This window comes from Sorex araneus, chromosome 3 (assembly GCF_027595985.1).
Source record: "Sorex araneus isolate mSorAra2 chromosome 3, mSorAra2.pri, whole genome shotgun sequence".
Taxonomy (NCBI): domain Eukaryota; kingdom Metazoa; phylum Chordata; class Mammalia; order Eulipotyphla; family Soricidae; genus Sorex; species Sorex araneus.
In genome coordinates, this window is record NC_073304.1 from 119,151,912 (window position 1) to 119,169,846 (window position 17,935).

General features: G+C 58.9%; 2 protein-coding genes across 4 annotated transcripts in view; one reads left to right on the plus strand and one right to left on the minus strand.

Annotated features, from left to right (window-relative positions):
* The window catches only part of PSAP (prosaposin), a 32,898-nt gene extending 31,322 nt beyond the window's left edge, over window positions 1-1,576 (plus strand). The window contains exon 14 of the mRNA XM_055133205.1: window positions 673-1,576. Coding sequence (XP_054989180.1) covers window positions 673-708 — 36 coding nt within the window. The 3' untranslated portion in view covers window positions 709-1,576. The remainder of the gene's footprint in view (window positions 1-672) is intronic.
* A 124-nt stretch (window positions 1,577-1,700) lies between these two features.
* The window catches only part of CDH23 (cadherin related 23), a 67,817-nt gene continuing 51,582 nt past the window's right edge, over window positions 1,701-17,935 (minus strand). For all 3 annotated transcript variants that reach the window (XM_055133203.1, XM_055133202.1, XM_055133204.1), the window contains 17 exons: window positions 16,689-16,808; window positions 14,306-14,483; window positions 13,816-14,027; window positions 11,219-11,410; window positions 10,712-10,825; window positions 9,777-9,906; window positions 9,429-9,680; window positions 9,195-9,356; window positions 6,424-6,680; window positions 5,642-5,739; window positions 5,238-5,358; window positions 5,088-5,167; window positions 4,961-5,001; window positions 4,804-4,864; window positions 4,384-4,513; window positions 3,912-4,034; window positions 1,701-2,485 (listed from right to left, as the gene is read on the minus strand). In XM_055133203.1, the coding sequence (XP_054989178.1) occupies window positions 2,159-2,485; window positions 3,912-4,034; window positions 4,384-4,513; window positions 4,804-4,864; window positions 4,961-5,001; window positions 5,088-5,167; window positions 5,238-5,358; window positions 5,642-5,739; window positions 6,424-6,680; window positions 9,195-9,356; window positions 9,429-9,680; window positions 9,777-9,906; window positions 10,712-10,825; window positions 11,219-11,410; window positions 13,816-14,027; window positions 14,306-14,483; window positions 16,689-16,808 (2,598 nt within the window). In that variant the 3' untranslated portion in view covers window positions 1,701-2,158. The remainder of the gene's footprint in view (window positions 2,486-3,911; window positions 4,035-4,383; window positions 4,514-4,803; window positions 4,865-4,960; window positions 5,002-5,087; window positions 5,168-5,237; window positions 5,359-5,641; window positions 5,740-6,423; window positions 6,681-9,194; window positions 9,357-9,428; window positions 9,681-9,776; window positions 9,907-10,711; window positions 10,826-11,218; window positions 11,411-13,815; window positions 14,028-14,305; window positions 14,484-16,688; window positions 16,809-17,935) is intronic.

A 17,935-nucleotide genomic window follows, 5' to 3' on the forward strand; every position in this document is an offset into this window, starting at 1 on the left:
GCCCTCCTTGGCCCGCGCTTAGCCCTGTGGGGCTCCTGTTCCATTCCCAACACGCCTCCCCTTGGGTCACCTGTGTCCTGGCCAGCCAGCATCTCCCAGGGCCCCGCCGAGGCCTTGACCAGCCCTGCGAGTTGGCACTGCTGGGCACTGGCTGGCAGTGGCTGCCTGCTTTGGCGCCCGGTGCAGCTGGTTTTCTTATGGGGCTTCATGCCCAGTGGCCCTGAGGGGTCCTGGAGGGTGAGTGACCTTGGCTCACCACCAGGGCCAGGGCGAGTTCTGTCTACCCCCCTCCGCCCCCCCCCCACACACACACTTGGTGTTGGCGGGACCTGCGGATACCCCTCCTCGGGCCCAGTGCTCGGGCTTTGGCAGTCAGAGCTGCTCTGGGCAGAGCCCTGGGACTCCCAGTCCAGGACCCCAATCTTCCGGCTTTGGGTTATTTCATCTTGGGGACCACCACACTGGTGGGTGCTCAGGGGCTACTCCTCACTCAGTGCTCAGGGCTTGCTCCCCGGCTGCACGTGGGGGATGGAGCTGGACTCCGCGGGCCCTTGGGGTGCTGGCATCCCGCCAACTCCATTGCCGTGACGGCTCGTTCACAGTGGCCTGAAGCACTGTAGGCAGGTCAGGGCTGTCATTTGGAAACTAAGGTCGATTCCTCTTCCCTGCCAGGCTGTTGAACACTGCAAGCGCCATGTGTGGAACTAGGATGGTTCCATCCTGAGAAGCTGCCACGCCTTTTCCTACTTGTGTGTCTAAGGAACAGACACACAGACCTGTTGACTTTGTTATAAGAATTAGGACCGTCTCTCGCTCCGTCCTCACCCCCCTCTGTGGCATCGCTGTCGGCAGGGCACCCGGCCTGGCGATGACTCGGCTGCTTCAGTCCTTCCCTCTGCCAGACCTGCCGCCTCATGCCCGGGACGGTACCCGGCCTGCCCTTGCACGGCGAGGAGCAGAGGGGCCAGAGCTGCATGACGGGCACCTCCCGAGGGGCTCGGGCCCCAGAATTCTCTACCCACCCCAGGAGGGCCTGCCCTTTGCCCTTCCCCCAGACGAGCCACACACAGGCAGTGCGATGGGGGCGACAGGAAGTCAGACAGCGTGTTCGAACGGTGCAGTTCCCATTGAGGGGTGCCCCGCAGGGTCCGCCCGCCTGTGCTCCCAGTGCTGCCTTGTTTGGGGCTCTGGGGATGGGGGCGGAGAGCTGCGTGGGACCTGCTCCTCTGGAGGCCCCGCGGCCCTGTCTGTGTGATCGTGGACAGCAGTGATGCCACCTGCCTGCTCTGGCGTCTGCTGAGACTGCCCACGCCTCTGCACTGCTCTCCTGGGCGTGCGGACCCCTGGCCCCTGACCCCTCCCCAGCCCCCTTTCCTCGACACTCTGTTTCACCTTGCCCTTCAGCAGCCGCGAGTGGGTGGGTGGGTGGGGGGCGCTGCCTGCTGCTTGGCCCCCTCCTGCACCCTCCCTGCTTCCCCGGAGCTGGCGAGACGCGCAGTTTGCTAGTTAACGGACTAAACAGTTTGTTTCCGCTATAAAGTCTCTGTGATCTAACAATAAAGTCCTGTCGACCAGGCCTGAGTCCGAGTGTTTCTGTGACGCACCCAGAGTGCCCTGTAGGACAGAGAAAGGGGGTGAGAGAAGTGCCCCCCATCTCCACACCCACCCACCACCACGGAAGAGCCAGACATCGGGCTGGGTCCTTGTGAGGTGCTTTTCTTTTTGAAATTCAGACCATTCCAGAAACATTCAGTGATAACAGTTCAGCAGAACCAAGGGAGGGCTGTCGAAGGACTAACTGAAATCGCGGAGGGGGGGTACACGAACACGCTACAGCGGAGACTGGGGGACAGTCTGCTCTGAGCCGCGGGGAGGGGGCTTGAGCGTGTCCTGTGGGGCGAGGATGGCGTGGCGGCCCCCACGGAGCTCCCACGCAGAGGGCGGGCAGACGGGTCCCACATGGCCCCCATCAGGACGGAACCAGCAGTCGGCACTCGGGGACCCCGGTGAGATTCCTTCCCTGTCCTTAGACACTGAACATTTTTGATTTTCTTAAAAAAATAACCGATTTTATGAAGTAGAGATCAGATGCTGCACGAGCGTCTGGCAGGGGGGAGCTGTGCGCAGGTGTGGGGTCCCTGGGCCCGGCCCCCTGCAGCTACAGCTCCGTGATCTCCAGGGGGCTCTCCATGATCACGTCCCGGAGCTTGTGCAGGGGCGTGGATTTGGCCGACTCGGTGCGGGCGTTACGCTCCAAGGCGCTGGCCTCGGCCGCCGTCAGCGTCTCCAGCGAGCGGCCCAGGCCTCTCTGGTCGTCCTCGGGCAGGCTGTTGAGGTCAGTGGCCAGCAGCGTGCCTGTGCTGCCGTGCGCCAGCTGCATCCCGTCGGGCCCCTTGAGCTCCGTGGGCGGCTTGTGGCGGAAGCGCAGGCTGCCCTGGCCCGGGCTGCGTTCCCCCGCGTCCTCGTCCAGCTCCGTCTGGATCAGCTGCAAGAGGCCGGGACCCCCCAGGGCTGAGGGCAAGGTGCTGGGGGCCTGGTTCCTCCCACCGTGCTCACCAGCGGGGCGGAGGGGAACCGGGGACGCCTGCCCTCAGGAGTGGGGGCCGCCGGGAGATCTTCGTGTGCATCTGCTTTGTAAAGGACCTGGCTGGAGGGAGGGTCCAGGGTGGATGGCCTCAGGCGGGGGCAGTGGCAGCTGCGGCAGGGTGGCGCCTAGCCATGGAGCTGTGTGCACAGCTGGTGGGGGCTCAGTTTGTAGCCTGGGTTCTTTTTTGATTGTGTGTGGGGGGGTATGGGGGCCACACATGACTGTTTGGGGCTATTCTGGGTGGCTCCTGGCAGTGCCCAACAGGCCAGTGAGGCCAGTGCTGGGGGTCAAACTGGGGTCAGCCTTAGGCTGACTAAATGCCTATGCCCTGCACTGTTTATCCGGCCCCAAAGCTGGGTTAAGGTCTGAATTATTTTGTGTATGTGAGGAGTAACAATAGGTTTCATTCCCCTGACCCTGAAAGAGCCTCCAATCGTTGGGAAAGATGAGTAAGGAAAGGCTACCAAAATCTCAGGGCTGAATGTAATAGAGACGTTACTGGTTCCTGCTCAAGTAAATTGATGAAGGGATGACAGTGATAACAGTGATACAGTAATGTGAGAAGTGTGTGTGTTTGTGTGTGTAAGTATAAAAGTCTGTGTGAGGCCCTTAAACTCAGGGCCTCACAGACTTTTAAAATTAATAAAATTTTTACTTAAACTGGGGAGGGAGGTGCTTGGACTGCCACGTGGCTGTGCTCAGGGACCACTCCCGGGAGGCAGATCTGTGAGGCGGGTACCAGACCGCACACCAGCCTTACCTCCTGAATGATCTTGTCTCTGACCCTAAAACCTAACTTTGAAAAGCTTTAATAAAATCCGTGTTGGGACCTGCCCCTCTGGCTGCAGAGCCCAGAGACCCCCAGACAGGACGGGTGGATGCAAGAGGAAGCACCCCCAGAGCTGGGGCACAGCACACAGCTCCCGGCCCGCCCGGCTACCTCGGACATGGAGGAGTGGCAGGAGGAGGCTTTTTGTACCATCCGCTGTGCAAAGAGCTTTTTGAGCCGCAGGTAATCCTCCAGGACCACCTTCAGCAGCGAGCCCTGGGGGACGGAGAGGGTTAAGCCCCCACCGAGGCCCTCCCCGGCCTGCCCCGCCCCATTCACTTCCCTTGGGGGTGAAAGCAGGTGAGTCTGACCCTAGAGGCTCCCGCCCCCCAGGCCTGGCAGTCTGGAGCAGCTCCCGAGGCCGGGACACCGCAGAGGCTGTGGCGGGCACAGCTGACGATCCCCAGAATGGCCCCCTCCCCCCACACCATCTCGCAGGTGTCCGAGGTCAGAGGCGGTGGGGGCGATGTGCAGAAGCCTACAGCAGGGACTCACCTTGATGGGCCCCTCCCGGATGATCTGGCCCAGCTTGGCAATGTTGTCGTACTCCTGGATGGCTGCACGCAGGTACCGGTCCTCATCAGGCTTCACCGCTGCAGGCTCACGGCCAAAAGTTCCCTGAGGAAAGGGGCCTCGAGATGGAGCAGAGGTGGAGAGCAGGCTTGGCACATGCACGCACATCTGTACACACCTGCTCATGCACACAAACATGTGCACAGCACATGTGCATACACATGACATGTACACGTGCACACGCATGCATGCATGCATACTTGTGTGCACACATGCACATGCAGACACATGCACATGCAGGCACATGTGTGCACATGCACACACGTATACACACATGCATATATACACACATGCATATGCACACACGCACATGCACACACACAAGTGGAACCCAGCCCTTGGCCAATTAGTGGATATGTCCCGCCCCCAGCCCGCCTGCACCGCCTGGCCTCACGTGGGTTCTGGTCGGGCTGTTCCACAGGTCTGCGATCTCACTCAGGTTCTCTGGCAGGTCGTCCTCGTGCTCGGCCTGTGCAGCCAGCTCCAGGTTCCGGCAGAAGGGGTCCAGCCACACGGGGTTGGCCCTGCCAGGGGGGTGGCCAGTGAGCTGGGCCAAGAAGGCAGGCCTAAGCCCTGCTCACACCAATACCCGGGCCTGTAGTACTGCTCTCACAGAACTGGGGCGCTGAGAAGGCCCCTGCGAGGGCTCCCTGCAGCCCTAGCACACCCGCAGGCCTCAGCTTGGCGCCCAGGTCTGGCCCCGCACCTGATGCCTGCCTATGCTCCCTGAAACGTGGGGTCCCCTACCACATTTCTGAGGCTGCAAGAAGACGGCCAGCCACCAGGGGGCGCCACAGCCCATCCACCCACTCACCCGTCAAAGGAATACTTGTTGGTGTTGGGCATGTCCATGATGTCGATGAAGCCGCGATTCCCTGCAGGGAGAAGGCCCGGTGAGGCGAGGGGCGCCTCTGCCAAGGGGACAGCGCCGGGAGTCCTCTAGGCCCGCCCCGCATCCCCGCCCCACTCACCTGCTGAGCCGGCCACGATGGCCTTGAGTTTCCTCTTGTGTCTGGAAAGAAGCAGAGAGGCGGTGAGGGAGCCCGGCTGGGGTGCCCGAGGGCCCTGCCCTGCCCGCGTCCCCCGCAGCCCACTCACACGGTCCTGTAGTACCAGTTCATGAGGATGAAGAGCATGGCCGCCAGGAAGAGGAGAATGGCCAGGACGATGATCGCCATCTGGGGGCGGGGAGGGCAGGTGTGAGCGGGCGCGGGCGCCACGGGGCAGAGGGCCCGGGCCGCTGGGTACCTGCAGCGTGGACATGTCCTCGGGCAGCCGCACGGAGATGGCGGGCTGCACATCCAGGACGTTGTAGTTCCGGAAGAGGTTCCGCAGCTGCTCCTTGTTCTCGTCGATCATCTGGATGACCCTGAGTGGGGGCGGGGGCCTCAGTGCCCCCCTGGCGACCCCCGCCCGCTCAGGCCAGTCTGCCCAGTTCCTGCCCCGAGAACAGTGCGGACACGCCCCCCGGGCTGCAGTGCCCCTCACGCAGGACCATGTCTCCCCTCAGCCCGCTCAGACCCCACCGCAGAGACATGCTCTGGGCCCCCTTCCGCCCCCCCGTCCACCTCGCAGGCCACCCGAAGGCGGTCTGGCAGGCGCCGCCCCACACCAAGTCCAGGGCGAGAGTCTGGCCACGGACCCCCACCCACCGGTCCACATCCAGGATGCGGTTGGTGTCGCGGTTGACCACGTGGATGAGCAGTTCCGTCTGCGCGAAGTTTACCCGACCCTTCTTGTCCACGTGGAACTGGGGAGGAGGGACCAGATGGGAGGGGCAGGCCTCGCTGGAGCCCCCGCAACAGCCCATCACTGCCTCGATCTTCATGGACTAGACACCATCTCACAGAGGAGGACTCAGACCAGAGGGCTGGAGGGCTGCCCCCCGCCCCCGGAGACGTGTGCCTACACCCTCTTTCAAGCCCCTCTCTCTGCCCCTCCTTTCACCTTTTTTATTTTTAAAAAGGTGAAGTGGTGCTCAGGGATCACTCCTGGCAGAGCTTGGGGGACCGTATGGGGTGCTGGGGATCAAATCCAGGTTAGCTACATTCAAGGCTGGAGCTCTCCCCACTGTACTATCACCTCAGCCCTCTGCCTTGCTTTTTAAAAAGTATTTTGGTTCTGGGGCCATATATTTTTTTTTTGGTGGGGGAGGATTACACCTGGTGATGCTCAGGGGTTACTCCTGGCTCCTGGCAGTGCTCAGGGGTTCATACGGGATCCTGGGGATGGAACCCGGGTTGGCCACATGCAAGGCTAAAGCCCTCCCCTCTGTACTATTGCTCCGGCCTCCACATCCAGGTTTTGGGGGCTACTCCTGGCAGTGTGTGGGGTCCACGTGGAGCCTGGGAGGAAGCTCGGCCCGCTGGGCTGTCTCCAGCTGCCCTGCCCGGCTCCTGGCCGACCGGCCCCTCCTGCCGGCGCCCCCCAGCACCTGCACGTCGTCCGTGTTGACAATGGCCCCCGTGATATTGGACAGCAGGCGGATGAACTCCTCCTCGAAGCCCCGCACACGGTCGGGGATCTCATTAATGACGATTTTCACGCGCTGGTCATCCCGCAGAATGTAGATGCCAATGATGGCCGTGTCGTTGTGACCGGCCAGGTCCCGGGCCACGATGTCCACCACGAAGTAGCCAGGGCTGTAGGCCATGAAGAGGTCGAAGGTGCGCAGGATCCCGTCCACATGCCCTGCGGGAAGCACCCGTGACACGGCCACCCAGTGCCCCCATGAAGGGGCCGGGGCCCGTGGCCAGGACCAGAGGAGGCCACACACAGGACTCACGGGCATGCAATGGACAGAGGGCCGGAACCAGGGACAGCGAGGGGTGGGTCCATTTGAGGGCAGTGTGGGGCTCAGCTCTGCTAGCTGGTGTGTCTCCCTGCTGTGACCAGGCCCCTACTCAACACACCCAACGGGGTGCCTGGGGCGGGTACCGGCATCAACAGGCTCAACGCGCCACACGATACACTCACCCGTTGGGCTGTACTGCCTCAAAGATGACAGCTTTGGGTTTGAACCACATTGGCAGTGCTCAGGGTTACTCCTGGCTCTGCACTCAGGAATCACTCCTGATGGTGCTTGGGGGACCATATGGATGCCGGGGATTGAACCTGGGTGGGCTGGGTATGAGGCCAGCATCCTCCATGTGGTACTATTGCTCTTGCCCCAAAGAGTTTGGAATGGCTCTCAGCACCTCATCACCCCACACCCTGCACGCCCTCCCTCCCTCCTCCCTCCCTCTCTCCCTCCCTCCCTCCTCTCTCTTTCCCCATCTCTCTCTCTCTCTCTCTCTCTCTCTCTCACACACACACACACACACACACACACACACACACACACACCTCTCAGAATTCCACAACAGTGCAGAGTCGGCCAGAGGAGAGAGACCACAGTCTCCTCTCAGAAGACAGGGAGTCTGGCCTCCAGGCGCCACTTTCCAGCTGTGTGGCCTGTCCTTGAGCTCTCTCTGGCTGGCTTTATTGAAGTCAGAGCGGCAGGAGCCCAGGGGATGAAGGGATGGTGGCTGCTGTGTCACGGGCAGTGGAGGCCTGGGATTTAGATTTCAAAGGGTGCTTAAGGGGAGCGGTCAAAATGCAGAGACCTCCCGGAAGTGAAGACAGAGGGATGAAAGGCCCAGGGAGGGTGGGGTGAGGCCAGCTGAGGGGACACGGGACTGCACAGCCTAGATGGAGACTGGGCCCTGAGAATCTGGGGGCTGTGGATCGAGGAGGAGGAAGAGGAGGAGGAGGAGGAAGGAGACCCGGTGAACCTTGGATGTCAGGTCAAGGGGTCAGAGTTGATTTCTGTGAACAGAGAACTGCAGGGAAGGCACTGGGATGGGCGAGGCATGAGGCAAAACCCACCAAGGAAGTTTCCAGAGTTTGGCCCAGAGAGATTCAAGCCTGCATACGGGCAAGTACACAAGGAAGCATGCATAGCTGCAAGCACAGGGCACGCTCCCAACTCTGGCTCCCCAGCGCCTGGCACAATGCCTGCATGGGTGGGTGGGCACATGAACAGGAAGAAAGGGGGCAAGATGGGGAAGGGTGGGTGGATGGGCAAGGATGAATGTAAGGGTAAATGGGGGGCAGCAGAAGTACAGTGGGCAGGGCTTTTGATTTGCAGGCAGCCAACCAGGTTCGATCCCTGCCAGCCCATCTGGCCCCCTGAGCATCTCCAGGAGTAATTCCTGAGTGCAAAGCCAACTGAGCATCACCGTTCATGGTGTATCTGACCCCACAGGTGTGGCCCCAAGACAAAAATTAAAAATGAAAAGAATGGACATGGAACAGACAAATGAGTGGATGCATGGTGGCTGGACCAATGGGTGGATGGGACATAGATGGATAGATGAACAGCAGATAGATAAAGAGTTAAGAAAGAAGGAAGTGAATTGACATAAAAGCAGCCACAAGACTTGTTCTTCAATTCCATGCTGTCCCTTGCTTGTCTCTGTGTGTCTTATCTATGCGGGCTATTTCCCACTCTGGAGACTCCGTGTTCTTTCTTGAACATGTATTTCCTCCTTCTCTCCCCTCATCTTTTTTTTTTTTTTTTCATTAGGAAGCAGGATTGATTGTAGTGGGTCAAATGGGGTGGTTGAGTGCTAGAGGGACTGGAGGGGCAGCTCCAAGGCTCAGGAGTGCAGTGTCCCCCATTTGTCCAGAAGCCCACATTTCGGGGTGTACTTGACCCCACAGTCATCTGGGATGAGCCGCTTCTCAGCCACCATGTCTTCAAACTCATCCGCATTAAACTTGGTAAAGCTCTACATCTTGGAGATGTGGATCTTCTGATGACCAGGAAACTTGAACTCGGCCTCGTGGAGAGCCTCAATCACATGCTCCTTGTTCTGCAGTTTGGTGTGGATGGACATGATGACTTGGCCAATGTGGACCCTGGCCACTGGGCCCTGGGGCTTTCCAAAAGCCCCCACACATTGTTTGGAGCCTGAGATTGGGGCCAGTATGAGAGCAGACAGGATTCCCTCATATCTTTGTTCAGTAAAAACTATCTTGCTTTGTGCGCGCGCGCACACACACACACAAACACACACACACACACACAAAGAAAAGAAAATCGTGGCTAGCCACAAGCTGAAGTGGTGCTCCTGGACCCCCATGTCCTCCAAACCACAGTCCATGCAGAGGCACAGCCCTGGGCTGAGTCACCCCTCCCCCCCACCGTGGCCAGGCCCCTACCCATGGTGAAGACCTGGCCCACATCCTCGGAGTCGTTGGCGAGGGCCCGGAAGTAGTGGATGGCCAGGATGCTGTAGAAGACAAGACTGTTGTTGCCAATGTCTGCATCGAGGGCCAGCACCTGGATCAACTCCGAGCCCATCTTGGCGTCTGTGGCCACGCCTGCAGGGACGGGCGGGGGTGTAAGCAGCAGGGCGGGCCCCAGGCCCCACGCCCAGGCTCCCGACTCTGCACCTGCAGTGTACTCAGCCTTGGTGAAGCGCGGGGGCTGGTCGTTGATGTCCTCCAGCACCACGCGCACCTCCTGCAGGGAGAGGTCAGCCACCAGGTCCAGGGCTGGGAAGGGCCCCCGGGGCGGGGTCCAGCTGCGATTGCTGGAGGCCTTGACGATGAAGGAGAAGACAGCCTCCTGCTCCCGGTCCAGGTCCCGCAGCACCAGCAGGCGGCCATCAGGCTGCAGCTGGAAGTTCTTCTCTTCGTTGCCAGCTGGAGGTGGGACCAGGGCACGGGGTGAGGGGGCAGGGCCAGGGGGCCACATGTGGGTACAGGGGCCGTCTCCACCCCCAGGGTCTAGGGCACCACCTGCGATGAAGTAGTACACGATGGCATTGGAGCCCTCATCAGCGTCCACGGCGCCCGTCACGTTGCCCACGAGGGTGCCACGCGGCGAGTGCTCGGGCACAGTCAGCAGCTGGTACTGGGGGCTGCCTCTCTGCAGGGGAAGGGATGTTGTAACAGGAGGTCACGGGCAGGCCCCGGCTTCCTGCTCCTGCTAGACACACACGCCTGGGCTTTGGTGGGTGCTGGCACCGCCTGGGCCTGGTGGGGTGAGCAGCTGGCACTGCTGTCGGGCAAGAGCCCCACGGCTGGGTCTAGGACACACACCAGGCACCCAGGGAATGCCACCCGGGGATAGCCTGGGGGTGGGGAGGGACGCTGGTGCTCCTGTGAAAGCACCTACACTCGTGCTCACAGGAAACAGCCCATCCCATGTGCACGGGAACCACATGCCACGTCAGAGCCTGCGGCATCAGTCGGCTAGAGAGGCAGAGCTGACTGAGGGCTTCTTCCGGACGTGTGTGCACATTGGAGCTCATCAACTCCTCGAACCAGGCATTTCCATGGGCTTTATTTCAGGGAGGGGAGGTGGGTCTCCATACTAGTGTTCAGGAGCCTGAGGCACTCACAGTGAAGCTGCCCAGTTGCAGGCCTGAAGGCTCACAGTGTGGACATGGCAATGTGGCACTGCTCAGGCCCAGGTGGGCCGGGTCATTCGGGCTACACTTACCAGCGCTGGGGAGTGCTGCGGGCTTCTGCAGCTACGCCTGGGTTCCAGCGACTCTGAGCTGTGTCCTTGGACCCCTGGTTTTCTGCTTTTACTGCTGAGCTTTACTAGAACTGCTCAGTAACTAGCAACTCTAAGTACAGTTTCCAAGTACAACCATGTGCATACAGTGGAGACTGCGGTGGGTGAGCGCCCATACGGGCGTGGCTGGCACACAGTATGGGTCACTTACCGGTGGCCTCACGAAGAGGGGTTCATTATCGTCAATGTCCTCCAGAGCCACCTGCAGCGGCTGCATGGTCTCATATGGCACGGGCTGGCCCAGATCGCTGGCCACCAGGATGAGCTGGGGGCAGAGTAGAAAGAGGGTCCCACAGGGTACTCCCCAGGGCCAGGCCATCACCATCTGGGACATACCAGGATGGGCGGTAGTGGCTTGGCTTGTCAATTAAAGTCTCCCAGACCCGGGCCCTGCCATTGGCCCGGCCCTTCACCCAGAACAGCCCCTGCCACTGGCCCCGCCCACACAAGCCCCGCCCCGCCGTTGGCCCCGCCCGCAGAACTCGCCCCTTCCAATGGCCCCGCCCCTCACCCAGAACATGCCCTTGGCATTGGCCCTGCCCACACAGACCTCACCCCTTGCTCTGGCCCCATCCACACAGAACACGCCCCTTGCATTGGCCCCGCCCCCACCCAGAACTAGGACCCGGCCCCGCCCCAGCCCGGGCCCCGCCCCTACACTGTACACAGCCTGCGTCTCACGGTCCAGGCGCTGGGCTGTCTGGATGAGGCCGCTGATGGCGTCGATGGTGAAGTACTCCCAGTCCCGGTTGCCCGCCGTCTTCAGGAAGCTGTAGCGCACCGCCCCGTTGAGGCCCTCATCCTTGTCCGTGGCATACACCTCGTACACGTTGGAGCGCAGTGGGATCTCCTGTGGGAGCCAGGGGAGGGAGGGACCCTTGGCATCTCAGAGACCCCCTGGTTCCAGCTCTTCGTTCTTTCCCTGGAGCTGCGTCCTAGGATGCCCTCTTGACCGTACCCCGGGGCCACTGCCCACTGTCCCTCCATCCTGGGCTCCCCATGTTCCAAATTCTCCCAGGGAGTCCATTCTGCCAGCAGCTGCCCAGCCCGTGTCCTATCTCATGCCCAGGTTTAGAAGTCAGAAGAGGAACCCAAAAGTTGAGGTCACCCCGCCCCTGTACACACAGACACACGCACACGCACATACACACACACAGACACACACACATACTCTCTCTCTCTCTCTCTCTCTCTCTCTTCCCTCGTATCTGCTGCCTCACTCAGAAACTACATGTCCTCAAACACCCCATAGGGTATGAGAGCAGGGACATGGACAGCTGCTGGACGCTCCTGTTGGAGCTCGTGAGCTGGTGACTAATCTGCTGTGTGGCCTGGCCATGCCACTTGTTTACAGGGCTGGGCACCTGGGCGGGCACCTCCCAGGGATGTGCCAGTGCCGAGCTGGGTGCAGAGAGGGGGACAGGCAGGATCCGGTGAGGCTCTGGAATACACACTTCCAAGGACTGAAACCAGGGGGTTCACATGTGCTGAGCACGTGATCAGCACCTGAACTGTCTCGGCTCCTGCCCAGGATCCCTTGATTGATCTCTAAGATATCAAAAAGCCAAAGTGACACCATACATTTGACCCAGAGTAGGGCTGCTGAAGGCGTAAGGTCTGTTTCTCTGCTTTCCGCTGGAAATGATCAGCTCTATTTCGTTCCTCCCCTTACGGATCACGACAGCAAGTGATAGTGGTTGCACTTAATTAATGAGAGTAAAAATAGGGGCTGGAGTACAGCAGGTAGGCGGCTTGCCTTGCATGTAGCTGATCAGGGTTCGATCCCCAAACTCCCATATGGTCCCCCGAATGTGCCAGGAGTGATCCCAAAAGAACAAAAAAATAAAATACAATAAAATTAAAATCATGTTCATTGTGTGATGCTTGTCTGGGAGACACATGAATCTTCCAAAATATGGAGTCCTAGAAAAGAAAAACTAAGTAATACTAAGCAATAGAACTTAGTAAAATGGTGTAGGAAAAACCTCAGGTTATTATTATTAATCTATACCCTACCTAATTCCATAGAAAAGATTCGAGACAGATTACAGAAATGTATAAGAGTGAACTAGTTAAAAAAGTCAGAAGGGCCAGAGACAGTGAGCACAGAGTTTAAGGAACTTGCTTTGCAACCACGATGCCCAAAAGTAGAGAGAGTAAGAAGGAAGGTGCCTGCCATAGAGGCAGTGGATGGGATGGGGCGGGGGTGGTGGGAGGAATACTGGGGACATTGGTGGTGGAAAATGTGCCCTGGTGAGGGATGGGTGTTTGATCATTATAATTGAAAATCATGAAATCTTTGTAACTGTATCTTATGTAAATTAATTAAAATAACAACAAAAAAGGAACTTGCTTTGCACCTTAATGACCCTGGTTTGAATCTGGAGTACCACATGTTCCCCCAAGCACCTCCAGGGGTCGCTCCTGAGCACAGAGCCAGGGATAATGGAATACTGCCAGGTAGGGTCCAACGACCCAAGCAAAAGAACACACCAACAGCATAGAGGAAAACGCTGGTTGTCAGGAGGAAGGATGGGAGCAGGGAGGCAGGATGGGAGTCCCTACAGGTCATTCATGGACTGGCTGCTCTGAACTCCATTGTAGGCTAAAACCCAAGGGCTCCCTACAATGGGCCTGGGGGCAGGTTCTCCCCCCCATGACCACAAGGACAGACCCCCCCGCCCGACACCTGAGCCATGGTGACATGCAGAGGTTTGGGAACCAAGAGCAGGGGGAGGCACGACCTCTTGCACCCTGAGTGAGGGCAGCAGGCAGGGGAGCACCTCCACGGCTTCCCTGGCATTGAGCCAGGGCCAGAGCCAACCCGGAGGGTGCAGAACCTCGGCCACTTCCCCTTTCCGTGTCTGGGTGCCCACGCTGGCTCCGCGGGAACAGCAGGCAGAGGGGGCGTGCGTGTGTGCGGGAGAGAGGGCAGCAGGAAACGGCCCTCTGGCAGTGACCCAGGACCATCACTGGCACAACTTCCATTTTGCAGATGAACAGACCCGAGGAGTCACCTGTTCATGGCCATTTGGCCTGTGATCTTGAGTTAGCTCTGAAACTAAGGCCTGTCCGAACAGCCCATACTACCAACCACTGACCAGGCCACCCAGCAGGATGCCTCTGCATCCTCTCTAGCCTCAGTTTCCCTGCCGTGGAGGCCCAACATGGGCTACATCGCTCTCCCGGGCGACAGAGGCAGGATGGGGAGTTGAAGGGGGATGTGGGTGAGCGGGGGCCCAGGGACGCCCTCACCTCTCTGATGTGCAGGACGGTGCCATTGGGCGGACGCACGAAGACCGGGCGGTTGTCATTGACATCGATGACCTCCACCAGGAGCATGCTGGTACCCCAGAGTGGGGGCTGCCCGCCATCCGTGGCCACCACGGTCAGGTTGAACCTCTCATAGGACTGCAGCGGGCGCTTTGTGGTGACCAGGCCAGAGTCCATGTCCACGTGGAAGGCCTCTGGCAGGTGGCACAGGAGAAGGGGGGTGGTTCTGGCTGAGACAGTCCTTCTCCTCTTCCTCCTCCTTGTCTCTCTCCTCCCTCCCCTCCTCTTTCCTTTCCTCTTCCTCTTATTCCCCTCCCCTCCCCCTCCTCCTCTCCCCATCCACTTCCTCTCCCCTCTCCTCCTTCTGTTCTCCCACCATCTCTTCCCTCTCTCCCCCACCCCAGCTGCAGCCACCACAGCCTTCCGCCCATGCCCAAAGCCCATATGGGGTGCAGGGGGCGGGGGCTCTTACCCACTCCAGGGCCCTCCAGTGAGTAAGTCAGCTCCCCATTGGAGCCCTCATCCTGGTCAGTGGCCAGCATGGTGATGACCGAGGTGCCCGCCGGCTCGTTCTCATACACGCTTGTGCTAAACTGGGGCTTGGAGAACTGTGGCCGGCAGTCATTGACATCCAACACCTGGATCACCACCTGGGAGGTCAAAGATCAGGAGCATATGGGGAGACCAGGGAGTTGCCTCACGCAGGATGAAGGAGGGATGGGTGTCCCCTGGCACTGTTCTTGAAGGTGCTGGAATTTCTAGCAATTTGGGGGGTCCATTTTTGGCTACACCCAGGCAGTGCTCAGGACTTACTCATGAGTTATTCCTGGTGGGGCTTGGAAGACCATACGGGGTGCCAGGGATCAAGCCTGGGTCAGCTGTGTGCAAGGCAAACACTCTAAACACTCTACCCGCTGTACTATCAGTCCAGCCCGAGAAGCAAGCTAGTTTTAATAGAAACTTACTTAGAAAAATGTGAGGGGAGAGAGAGGAATTTGTGCTCAAGCCAGAACACAGGCTTCTCCAGAGCTGAAGAAGCAAAGCGACATACAGACAAGTGAGAACATGGCTCGAAGAGCAAAGCTCCAACAGTTTATGGACCCCTGAGCCTTGATATGATGTCGGTGAGAAAAACCTCATAGCATTCGGGCTGCTGTGGGTGTTCGAGTGACATGCCTCTCACCTCTGTGGGGATTTCTCTCCCACACCCCAAAGACCTGCACGTCACAGGGACCCATGTATCTGCGCTAGCCCAGGCAGAGTGGGTGCATGTGCAGATGTCTGTGTGCAAGTACACACATGTGTTTGTGTGTTGTTGGTGTGTGTGCATGCATGTATGCACGTGTTAGTGCATACAGTCATGATGTTGGTGTTTGTGCATGCATGTATGCATGTGTTTGTGTTGGGGTGTGTTTGTGTGTGACCTGTGCCATATGATGGGGGAGGGGTTACATCCCGCCGTGCCCCCTGAGCTCCTAGTAGAGAGTCCCACCCCCATGAGAACTGGATGAAGGGGACTGGAAAATGAAGGAATGAATCCCAAAGGTTGTTTCCAGTGAGAAGTGTCTAGGTCAGTCCAGAATTCTGGTGAGATTCCTGTGACTAGAAATATTTCAGGACCCGGGGCCCTGTGGAGACTGGCTCTGTTCCAGCGACAGCTGGGCTCACGAAGAGCCCACGGGTGACATGAAGGGAGGGCAGAGTAGACAGCTCAGGGCAGTCACACTGGCAGGGGACACTGGCCTGGGGCCTGGGACCTGGGACCCCATCCCAGGGAAATACCCAGCAGGGGGACAGTGGTTGGCACCCTGATCTTGGCACGTCCCTCAATGGCCCTGTGGACATGACTCTATCCAGACCTGGCGCCTGTGGTCCCTGCATGCCAGGGGCCCCTCCAGACTAGGGTCTGGGTCCGGTGTGGACTCTGCTCTCCCCCAGGCCCTCCAGTCCAGCGCAGTTCCTAGCCCCGAGGCCTTCCCCCAGCTGACTGCTCCCACCCTGCTGACCGAATCCTCATTGAGCTCTTCACAGCAGCATGTAATGCAGCCCTCCAGCACGGAGAATCTTCCAGCCCCGCCCCCCCCCCACCTGCCTGAGGCCCCAGCCAGGACAGGCGTCACCACAGTGGCTGCCCGTGCCCCCTGGCCCTTGGGATTTGGACTCTGAGGCTTGGTGAGGTTCTCTGGCCACTGCGCTGAGCTCAGCAAGTGGTCCTCTATCTGTCTCCAAGACAGGTTCTGCCCTGCCTCCCCCGGCCATGGTGACAGGTCCCCGAGAGGATGTGAGGATGTGTCAGCCTCACCCCTCAGAGTCTGGGCACGAGGACCATCAAACTGGAGACGGAGAGAGCAGGTGAGAGAAGAAGGGAGAGAAGGGAAAGCGAGGCAAGACTCGGGGCCCTGGCTGGAGAACGGAGCTGTGTGGGCCACGGGTACCACACGTTCAAGCTGGAATGCAGAGGCGAGCGGGTCTGACGCCTCAGCGTTCTCAACGACGAGAAGACAATTGCTTTAGAGTCATGTGTGTTTGCCTGACGGTGTTTCTTTGCTTTTTTTTTGTTTTGGGGTCACACCCAGCGGTGCTTGGGACTGACTCTTGGCTCTGTGCTCAGAAATCGCTCCTAGTGGGGTTCAGGGGTGCTGAAGACCAAACCCAGGTCAGCTACATGCTGCAGGATCTCTCACCCAAAAACTCCCTGTGTCCCTACGCCACAGCCAATTAGCACCCAGTCAAGCTCTGGCCTTTCCCTCCCGTCACAGTGTGGACAGGGACACTCTGCGGGTCTGGCGGGGCCGTGTCCCCACGGTGCAGGAACCACTCCCAAGGCTGCCCGACACCCGCCCTGGCAGCCTCACCTGCACTGAATTCTCTCGGCGGTTGCTGGCTATGTCTCCCGGGTTGTCTCTGGCCAAAGCAGTCAGGATATAGTGGTCCTTCTTCTCCCGGTCCAGAGAGGCCAGCACGTAGATGTCACCCTAGCAGGGGAGGTGGGGTCAGGCCTGCCATTCATGTGGCAGCTACGTATCATGCCTCTCCCTGGTCTGGGCTTTAGAGGTGGGACTGCGCACAGAGGCCGTGACCCCCAGTGGGGTTCTTGCTGCCCCTGTCACAGGCGAGGGCCCATGCCCTGGCCAGGTACGCAACAGCACCTGTGAGTTTCTGCTGATCCTGGTGACGGTCAGGAGTGTGGCTGAGTTGACATGGTGCAGGGGTGTGGGCAGGAGAGGCAGGAGGAAGCCAAGCCCAGTTCCAGCCCAGCCACTGACCGATCCCCAGGGCCACGACGGAGCTCCCTCCATCTGCCATCAGCAGCGGCTCTGAGCCAATCTGCAGGCATCTGAAATTCGGCTCCTCCTTGCCCCCAGAGTCTGCTCTCCTGTGCCTGACACTCCTGGGACATGGGGGATGAGGTGGGCACAGAGCCACATCTACAGTAGACCTCAGCACAGAGCCACATTTATAGTATACCTCAGAATGAGATCACATTTACAGTATACCTTATATTACTGGGCCACATTTACAGTAGACCTCAGCACAGGGCTACATTTATAATATACCTCAGAATGAGGTCACATTTACAGTAGACCTCAGCACAGGGCTACATTTATAATATACCTCAGTGTGAGGTCACATTTACAGTATACCTCAGCACAGGGCTACATTTATAATATACCTCAGTGTGAGGTCACATTTACAGTATACCTCAGCACAGGGCTACATTTATAATATACCTCAGTGTGAGGTCACATTTACAGTATACCTCAGCACAGGGCTACATTTATAATATACCTCAGTGTGAGGTCACATTTACAGTATACCTCAGCACAGGGCTACATTTACAGTATACCTCAGCACAGAGCCACATTTACAGTATACCTCAGCACAGAGCCACATCTGCACCATCTCTGAGCATGGGGCCACATATATGCTCTACCTGAGTAGAGCACAAATATGCTACAGCGGAACATGGGACCACACAGATGCTCTATGTGAGCACAGGCCACACAGATGCTCGACCTGAGAACAGGGCCATACATGCTCTATAGACCTGAGTTCAGGGACAGGTATGCCTGAATGTAATGCTATGCATATACTATACCCG